We start from the raw sequence: 10177 nt of genomic DNA, 5'->3' as shown, positions 1-10177 counted from the left end.
AAAAATAAAGTTAACCTCTTCCTCCCCAGTGCCATTAGTACAGTGTCAGTTTTTTTTTTTTGCACTAATCACTGTATTGGTGTCACTGGGGATGTCAGTGACCCCAAGTCAGTACCCCCAATGTCAGAATGTCCACCGCAGTCAAGCAGTCCCGCCATAAGTCGCTGATCGCCGCCATTATTAGTATAAAAAACCCCCTAAAAATCCAAGTATCTTTCCCGCCATTTGTAAACGCTATAACTTTCACGTACACCAATTAATTTACACGTATTGGGTTTTGGGGTTTTTTTTTTTAGCAAAAATATGTCGCATACTGCATTTTGGCAGAAATTTATGACTAAATTTGATTTTTAATTTTTTTTTTACTGGACATGTTTTATAGCAAAAAGTCCAAAATATTGTTTTTTTTCCTCAAAATTGTCAGCCTTTTTTTTTATAGCGCAAAAAATGAAAACCGCACAGGCGATCAAACACCACCGAAAGAAAGCTCAATTTGTGGGAAAAAAAAAGGATGTAAATTTCATTTATGTACCGTATTGCATGACCATGCAATTGTCCGTTAAACTAGCGCAGTATAGCAAAAAAAATGGTGTAAATTGCAGTATCTATACCATAGTTTGTAGACACTATAACTTTCACACAAAGCAATCAATATATATATATATATTGAGAATTTTTTTTACCAAAAACATGTAGCAGAATACATTTTGGCCTAAATTTATAACCAACTTTGAGTTTACTATATATTTTTTATAGCTGAAAGTAAAAAATATTGTTTTTCTTCAAAATTTTTGGCCTTTTTTTGTTTCTAGCGTGAAAAATAAAAAGCGCACAGGTGATCAAATACCACCGAAAGAAAGCTCTATTTGTGTAAAAAAAAGGACGTAAATTTTGTTTGGGTGCAGCATTGCATGACCGCGCAATTATCAGTTGAATTAGTGCAGGGCCAAGTAGCAAAAAGAGGCCTGGTCATTAAAGGGGGTAAATCCTCTGGGGGTCAAGTGGTTAAATATTTGCAAACTATATCACCAAAGTTATAATTTTGTTTCATTTAGTCATACAACTTTTTTGAAATTAGCAAACTTACACTCAACTGTAATAACTTTTCCCCAGTAAAGGGAAATCCAACAGGTGCACTTTATTGAAGGTCACAGTTGCAGTCCAGCAACAGACATATGAGATGATCAAGAAAAAACAAACAATATACAATATTATCGTTTTTTATATTTTTCAGTGTGGACTATAGTGGTTTTTCCTCATTCCTATTTTTCATTCAAAGAATACTGTTATATTCTATAAGAAGGGCAAACAAAAACACAATGCAACAGTTCATAATGACACTTGTTAGTCTATATTTTACTAGAGCTATAAAAATGTTTGCAATGATGTCAAACAGCATTATTCATTATAGCGCTGTATAATTTGCAACGTAGAAATGTACTGGCCAGCTGAAAAAGTCCTAAATCATTGTTTGGTTATTTATGCTGGTTTTCATCAATGCAGACTTTAACCAAAATACATTGTTTAACGTGATATATGTGAAAACTGAGGAAACCAACCATGTCAATAAAAAAATGGAATAAAAACAAAAACAGACCCCTCCATTTCCAGAGTCAATTTGGAGATGTATGTTTTAAAACAAAAAGATCGCTAGTCACATTAACAGAAACAAAATATGCTAACCAGAATTATCTTTTTAAATAATGGGTGGACAAAATAAGGCTGGGGCACACAGCAGCTATTAATTTACATAGGCTGAAATGTGTAGCTAAGTTCCACCCCAAAATACATTAAAAATGTAGAGGAGTGTGTCTAAATAAACATATTTGCATGGCTGAAGGGAGTGTACATATTCTTTAACTAACAAATCTTACCAATGGCACTCCAAAGATATGAAAGTACCATTACATACTGTCAGGCACTCCAGAACTTACTATCAGTTTTAATTTAATCAGTGTATTGTTTGTACTTTGTACAGTACCCATCAAGTATTTAGCAAATTTATACTAGACTGAATGTTTTTTTTTGCACAAAAAAATAAAATTTTAACAAATACAGCTTAATTATATAATTTCAATCCATATACATACAAACATTTCTAATATACAAATAATTCAGATCATGTAAGTCAATCTTCAGATAGATGCAGACACATGCCTTGCACACAAATCCTTGGAGAAGTCCATATGAGTGAGTGATGAGTTAAAAGAGGCACTAAAGCAATAAGTACCCTCCTCTTCCTTCTGTCACCATTTTCTGGAGTACAAAGAAATATACCTAGATTTCACCGACGATAATGGTTTGGAGCATCGGCAAACATATATTTGAGTCTGTATGCTTCTGCAAGTAAGAGACCAATTTCCTCATTCCCCCAGTGGATTGTGGGCAAATTTTGGAGGAGCATAAGTAGACCCTAAAACGAAAACATTTAATGTAAGTTTAAAGTTAATCTTATTACTAAAAGTAAATTCTTAATTTGCACCTGCCATGAGAGAAATTGGGTAGGGAAATCATGCATGCAAGTGTGCTGACGGAATATACTGACAGAAAAGTGTATAAAAGAATGACTTCTCATGATATCACTAATCTTTCATTGCCCAATCAGCAGGCTGGAGTTGTGTTCTTGATCAAGGTGGAGATTAAGGATTTGAGTGCAGAGTTTACAACTTATGCTTGGATCACAGAACTGTCCATATTTAAAGAATATGTTCACTTTTTGGATCGTGTTATATGTTACACCCATATTTAGGATGTGACATTCTCCAGCTCCTGCCCCCCATCCCCCTTCCATGACAGCGGGTGGGGGGATCTCCCCACACCAACTGTCACATTTAAAAATCAGTGCGGTTGTTGCACATGTAAAACCCAAGATTGAACTTTCCTTACCTGAGCTCATTTTCTCTGCTTAATATGTATATATTTAAAAGATTTTTGTTTTATCTGTTTGAGAAATGTAAAAAAAAAAATTATGCCAATTCAGCCAAAAATGCAGTGTGCACATAATTTTCTGTACATACTGCATTCGCTGCACTGTTATCAGTTAGCAGTGTAATCAATCCAGCCCAGTTCTCTCTGTGGAATACAGGACACTTCCACACTATATTTTGGAGATGAATAGAGGGAAAGGTTTTCTTTTTTTTCTTGCATACTTACTGTTCTATTTTGAAAACACTGCTCCTCCCCAGATAACAGTACAGTAAGTAGGTACTGTCATCTAGGACAGGAAATTGTAACTGGTAGGATCACCAGCTGAAAGGAAAACAAGCCTGCAAAAATAAAACTAAAGATACCACCACATCTAAAAGGACCGGTAAGCTGCAATATACACAGTAAAAAAGAGGACAAAAGGGCACAAGGGTGCAAAAGGCAGGCAGAAGGCACACTGAACTGTCCAAATATCAAATGAGCAGTGTCTGTGAGGTCTGGGAGCACACTTGGATGAGATGGAGAGAAAAAACGGTGTAGCAGGTAGGCAACATGTTTTAGGGACACATCTCCTTTTTTCAAAGGCTTGAACTAAAATCTCTTATGCATAAAGCTCTTAAAGAGGAGATTATCACCAAAAAAGGATCTGCCTTTTTAGTTAAAGAATTCTTTAAGGCTCCTTATTTACATAATTTGCCTAAAATCCATAAAGATCAAAATAAGCCCCAGGTGAGAACATGAATAGCATCACTAATAGATTATCTCGTTATATAGCCTATTTCCTGCAATCTTTGGTCACTGCAGTCCCTCCCATATCAGGGATTCTCAACATCTCCTGAAAACCATTCAAGGGTACACCTGGAACCCCTCCTACACCTGGCTGTCCCTGGATGTTAGTTCTTTATAAATATCCATCCCTTAGAGTGTGGGCCTTGGCATTCTGAATTATATCCTCATCTTTCAATCCTTTACATATTTTAAATCAGCTCAGTTCATTACTGAGGGAACACATTTTTGCCTCAAATGTAACCATATTAATTTTGAGAACAGATAATATACACAGATCAGTGGCACATCTATAGGCACAAATTTTGCACCCACCTATGCTAACCTAACTATTGGTTACTTGGGAGTATCTTCAGATTTGGAAACACAATTCCTTTGCTCAGAATATAGTGTTATACAGAAGGTACATCGATGATATCATCATCATCATCATCTGGGATGGGCCAGATTCTTTGATACTGCTCTTTGTGGAACACTGTAATAATAATGACCTGGGTCTTTCACTCATGTAAGCAATCCCTATCTTTTGGTGTTCCTTGACCCATAACTCTGCTTTGAAAAGGAGTAGGAACATTTCAAACTCACCATAGCGAATTCTTACTTACACATTTGCAGCTACCATCTTCCTAATAAAATTATTACTATATCTAGGTGTCAATTCTGCTGAGGAAAAATTGTACGCTTAAAAAAGTTTATACCACTCAGAGTGACATCCCCAAGGCCTTTGATAAAGGGTACAACCCTGAGGTGCTAAATATTAATAATTTTGACCATGCTTTGTTCCCACACCAGTATATAATGAAAAATGGGGAAACAGTATCCAATATCAGGTACACTACACCATTCCTTTGCAAATAAAAGCAAGTACAGAACATTATCTGGAAACATTAGCATAGACTTTTACAAAATCCCCAATTGGGACCATTCTTGCCAAATATACTGAAGTTCACATACCGTAAATCACCCAATATTAAAACAAAAACAGACCCAGGTAAGTTGAGATCCACTTCTGTTAGAGCCCAAACAAAAATCTGCTTTAGTAATTTGGAAGATATAGCGGGTAAAATAAGTATTGAACACGTCACCATTGTTCTCAGTAAATAGATTTCTAAAGGTGCTACTGACATGTCGCTAACAACCCATGCAATCCATACATACAAAGAAACCAAAACAAGTTCAGTAATTATTAAAATGGAATGATACAAGGGAAAAGTATTGAACACAATAATTGAAACTTATTTAATACTTTGTACAAAATCCTTTGTTGGTAATGACAGCTTCAAGACGCTTCCTGTATGGAGAAACTAGTCGCATGCATTGCTCAGGTGTGATTTTGGCCCATTCGTCCACACAGTCTTCAAATCTTAAGGTTCTGTGGGTCTCTTCTATGAACTCTGATCTTAGTTCTTTCCATAGATTTTATTTTGGACTCAAGTCAGGTGATTGGCTAGGCAATTCTAGCAGCTTTATTTTCTCTTTGAAACCAATTGAGAGTTTCCTTGGCTTTGTGTTTGGGATCGATGTGTTGCTGAAATGTCCACCCTTGTTTCATCTTCATGATCCTGGTAGATGGCAGCAGATTTTTATCAAGAATGTCTTGGTACATTTTACCATTCATCCTTCCTTCAATGATATTAAGTTTGCCAGTACCATGTGCTGAAACACAGCCCTGCATCATGATGTTCCCACCTCCAAACTACTGTTGGCATAGTGTTTTTGGGGTGATATGCAGTGCCATGTTTCAAAACATGGTTTGTATTAGTGGCATCCAAAGAGTTCAATTTTGTTCTCATCTGACCAGACTATATTCTCTCAGTATTTCACAGGCTTGTCTAAATGCTATGCAGCAAACTTTAAACGAACTTCAACATGCTTTTTCTTAAGCAATGGAGTCTTGCGTGGCGAGTGTGCATACAGGCCATGGCAGTTGAGTGCATTACTTATTGTTTTCTTATTGTGAAGGTCTTGGGAGAGCTCTTTGCTTTTACCCATTATGAGATGTTTCTTGTGTAACACCTTGGTAATGAGACAACTTTTTATAGGCCATCAGTTGAGACTGAATCAGCTGATATTAATTTGCACTGACAAGGGGCAGGATTGCCTTCTAATGAATGATAGATTTTATCTGCTGTCTTGGCTTTCCATGCCTTTTTGCACCTCCCTTTCTTCATGTGTTCAATACTTTCTCCCTGTGTCATTCCATTTTATTACACATAACTTTATTTCTGAACGTGTTTTGGTTTCTTTGTATGTATGGATTGCATGGGTTGTTAACGTCATGTGGTGAAAAGTTCATGTCAATAGCACCTTTAGAAATATATTTACAGAAAAAAATGGTGACATGCTTAATACTTATTTAACGGCTGTATGTATCAGTGTAAAAAAATACTTTCCTCACACGCAAGATGGACAGAAAAGCTTCACAGATATTAATAGTAAAATATTTCTAACATCTTTGTTGTCATCGTTTATTGCTCATCTGGCATGTGGCCAACTATACGTGCATACAGAACATCGTGGAAGAATTTTGGTGGGCCCATAGGTTCATAAAGCAGGGTAACTGGAAGCATAATGTTCCTAGACATTTTGCCCAGAAACATGGGGGGAAAGGGGTCTCCAGGGGGCCTAAAGGTTTGGGTGAGAGAGTCCATATCTATAGGATATGTCTATTGCTGAGAGATTTCATAGGTTATACATCATAGTGAGACATCTTCCACATACACCTTTAACACATTACCCCCCTGCATAGGGTTAAGGATAATTGCACATGACACTAATGTTTGGTCAGCATTCCTGACCAAAACTTAAGTTTATTTTGTGTAAAATAAGTTCTACCTCCCAGAATGCAATATTTCATTGATGGTATATTGTATGCATATAAAATGACTGGCAACTAAAATTTCTTGGGTACACCCTTGCTGCGGCCAAACCACAGTGTGGCAGCGTGAAACCACCCATTTTCTTTTTAATCTTTAGAGCCAGTGTATCAATTCATTCAACTTTGTAATTATGTTGCACTTAGATACATTGTATCCTGTTTACATATGTACAGTAATCCATCCTGAAGACACTTTCACTCAGTAGCTGCTCTGCATTGTGTGTCTCTCATCCATTCCTGTCCTTGGTATACATATATGCTAGCTGTTTCCAACTCCCACTGATTATTTTTTAGGCAAGAGTATAATCCTTATTGTTTACATATGCACTTTATGTCAGAAGCATTTTCCATTAAATTTGCGGTCTTACAGTGTTGAGCTGTGCCTTGTAGTTTGCCAGGGCATCAACCTTATAAAGAGCAGTGTGCAGTGCAGCAGGCAGGCTTCAGAAAAGGGGTGTGTCCCTTAAACATGTTGCATGCCTGCTACAACACTCTCTCAGCCCATCTCATCCAAGTGTGCTCTCACATCCCATAGAATTGGTAGCTGAGCGTAAAGTGCCTTCTGCTTGCCTCTGGCCGACACCAGTTTTCAGCACCCTTGCTGTGCAGTTTCTTGATGCATACTGCAGAAAACATGCAATTGGTTACTGCTTTTTATGTTTCAAATAAATGTACCAATTTTAACAAAAAAAAAGAGGCTTGAGATAGGGGGTGTGTCACTGAAATGTGTTGCCTGCCTGCTACATGGCTCTTTTTTCCCATCTCATCCAAGTCTGCTTCACAGACGCTGGTCATTTGACACCTGAGGCATTCTGCCTGCCTCTGGCTGATATCTCAACTCCCGCACCCCTGCTGTGCAGTTTCTTGTTGCATGCTTAAAAAATACTAACATGTATGTGAATTTTGTTTTATGCTTTAAATAAATGTGCCAATTTTAACCACTCCTGAATCCTTCTGTTACTGGTGTTTGCACAAGCTGGATTAATTAACCATTATAGGAGCAGCAGGAAAGTGGATTATTTTTCTTTACAATGACTATTGGATCTTTGATGGATTTCATGCCAGTCCATTGAACTTCATGTTTAGTTCTGGAAAAACAGGACAGGACGCATTCCTTTTCAGTTTTTTTCAGGACCTGAATGAACCTCCAGGAGGGTGGGTATAAATAGACACATGTATGCTTTCATTAGCCTGTTCATAGTACTCCATGAAGCTTCCACTCAGGTCTGCCTGATAAACAGACTGGTGGACCAGATTGGGGAGGCAGTGTGAAAGGGCCCTTACATGGTGGCAGTCTTCAAGTGCAGCAATTTTTTTTGTGGTTATGTTTTTTGCACTGATGACAACGCAACCTATAAAACAGACAAGCTTGAAAAGAGTACTGTATGCTTTCTGTTGCTTCTAATCAGGATTTTCATATATGTAATAATTAAGTGTAACAATACCTGAAAATCTTCTTCATCAAGAATTTCTTTCCGCCATTTAATTAAAAATGCAGCACAAACATAAAGGTGGAAATGGGAAAATCCTTCAGGCTCTGCCTAAAGCAGGGAAAAAAAATTGGGATAAATTAGCTGTGACACACCTCTCTCTCTCCCACCCTCTCTGTATATACAGTTAGGTCCATATATATTTGGACACAGGCACAATTTTAGATTTTTTTCAGGTATTTACCAGACCATACTCAAGCTATATAATGGATATGGGCTGAAAGTGCACACTCTCAGGTTTAATTTGAAGGTATGTACATCCAAAATGAAGGAAGGGTTTAGGAATTACAGCTCTTAAGAGTAGCCACCCCCCCTTTTTCAAGGGACCGAAAGTAATTGAACAATTGAGAAAAAAGCTGTTTCATGGCCAGGTGTGGGATACTCCTTTGTTATATCATCAATTAAGCAGGTAAAAGGTCTAGAGTTGATTCTAAGTGTGGTATTTGCATTTGGAATCTATTGCTGTGAAATGACATCATGCGTTCAAAGGATCTGTCCATGCAAGTGAAACAGGCCATTGTAAGGCTTCAAAAATTAAACAAATCCATTAGAGAGATAGCAGCAACATTAGGAGAGGCCAAATCAACAGTTTGGTTCATTCTGAAGAAAGAAGAATGCACTGGTGAGCTCAGCAACATAAAAAGGCATGGACATCCACGGAAGACAACAGTGGTGGATGATCGCAAGAACCTCTCTATGGTAAAGAAAAACCCATTCACAACATCCAGACAAGTGAAGGACACTCTCCAGGAGGTGGGCATATGATTGTCAAAGTCTACAATCAAGAGAAGACTTCGTGACAGCAAATACAGAGGGGTTCACCACAAGGTGCAAACCATTCATAAGCCTGAAGAATAAAAAAGCCAGATTAGACTGCCAAAAAACATCTAAAAAAGTCAGACCAGTTCTGGAAAAGCATTCTTTGGAGGATGAAACTAAGATTAATCTGTACCAGAATGACGGGAAGAAAAAAAGTGTGGAGAAGGCTTGGAACAGCTCATGATCCAAAGCACACAACGTCATCTATAAAATATGGTGGAGGCAGTCTGATGGCATGGGCATGCATGGTTTCCAGTGGCACGGGGTCATTGGAGTTTATTGATGATGTGACAGAAGACAGAAGCAGCTGAATGAATTCTGCAGTGTTTAAAGATATACTGTCCGCCCAGATTCAGCAAAGTTGATTGGACGGCGCTTCACAGTACAGATGGGCAATGATTCTAAACACAATGCAAAAGTAAGCTTTTGAAGGAAAAGAAGTGAAATATTCTGCAATGGCCGAGTCAATCACCTGATCTCAACCCAATTGAGCATGCATTTCACTTGCTGAAGGCAAAACTAAAAGGCAGAAAGACCCACAAAGAACAACTGAAGACAGGTGCAGTTAGAGTCTGGCAAAAAATCAGAAAGGAGGAAACCCAGTCTTTAGTAATGTCATGTGTTCCAGACTTCAGGCAGTCATTGCCAGTAAAGGTTTCTCAACAAAATATTAAAAATTAACATTTTATTTATGATCATATTCATTTGTCCAATTACTTTTGGTCTCTTTAAAAAGGGGGATGGCTACTAATAAGAGCTGTAATTCCTAAACCCTTTCTCCAATTTGGATGTAGATAACCTCAGATTAAACCCGAGAGTGTGCAATTTCAGCCCATTTCCATTATATAACTACAGCTTGAATATGTTTTGGGAAATACCTGAAAAAAAACAAAAAAAACTAAATTTCTGCCTGTGTCCAAATATACATGGACCTGTGTGTGTGTGTGTATATATATATATATATATATATATATATATATATATATATATATATATATATATATATATATATATATATATATATATATATATATATATATATATATATATATATATACATACACACAGTGGGGATCAAAAGTTTGGGCACCCCAGCTAAAAATTTGTATTAATGTGCATAAAGAAGCCAAGGAAAGATGGAAAAAAACTCCAAAGGGCATCAAATTACAGATTAGACATTCTTATAATATGTCAACAAAAGTCAGATTTTATTTCCATCATTTACACTTTCAAAATAACAGCAAACAAAAAAATGGCGTCTGCAAAAGTTTGGGCACCC

At 37.2% G+C, this 10177-nt stretch overlaps 1 protein-coding gene across 3 annotated transcripts in view; it reads right to left on the bottom strand.

Annotated features, from left to right (window-relative positions):
• Nucleotides 1-1094: 1094 nt before the first annotated feature.
• The window catches only part of TBC1D22B (TBC1 domain family member 22B), a 275367-nt gene continuing 266284 nt past the window's right edge, over nucleotides 1095-10177 (bottom strand). For 2 of the 3 annotated variants that reach the window (XM_089677368.1, XM_089677370.1), the window contains 2 exons: nucleotides 8035-8130; nucleotides 1095-2413 (listed from right to left, as the gene is read on the bottom strand). In XM_089677368.1, coding sequence (XP_089533494.1) covers nucleotides 2285-2413; nucleotides 8035-8130 — 225 coding nt within the window. In that variant the 3' untranslated portion in view covers nucleotides 1095-2284. The remainder of the gene's footprint in view (nucleotides 2414-8034; nucleotides 8131-10177) is intronic. The other variant, XM_089677369.1, reaches the window with a different exon arrangement.

This window comes from Staurois parvus, unplaced genomic scaffold, assembly GCF_062004578.1.
Source record: "Staurois parvus isolate SC_StPar_1 unplaced genomic scaffold, SC_StPar_1.0 ptg000185l, whole genome shotgun sequence".
Classification (NCBI taxonomy): Eukaryota; Metazoa; Chordata; class Amphibia; order Anura; family Ranidae; genus Staurois; species Staurois parvus.
Note: the sequence above shows the minus strand (reverse complement) of the source record. Positions and strands in the feature narration are given on the sequence as shown.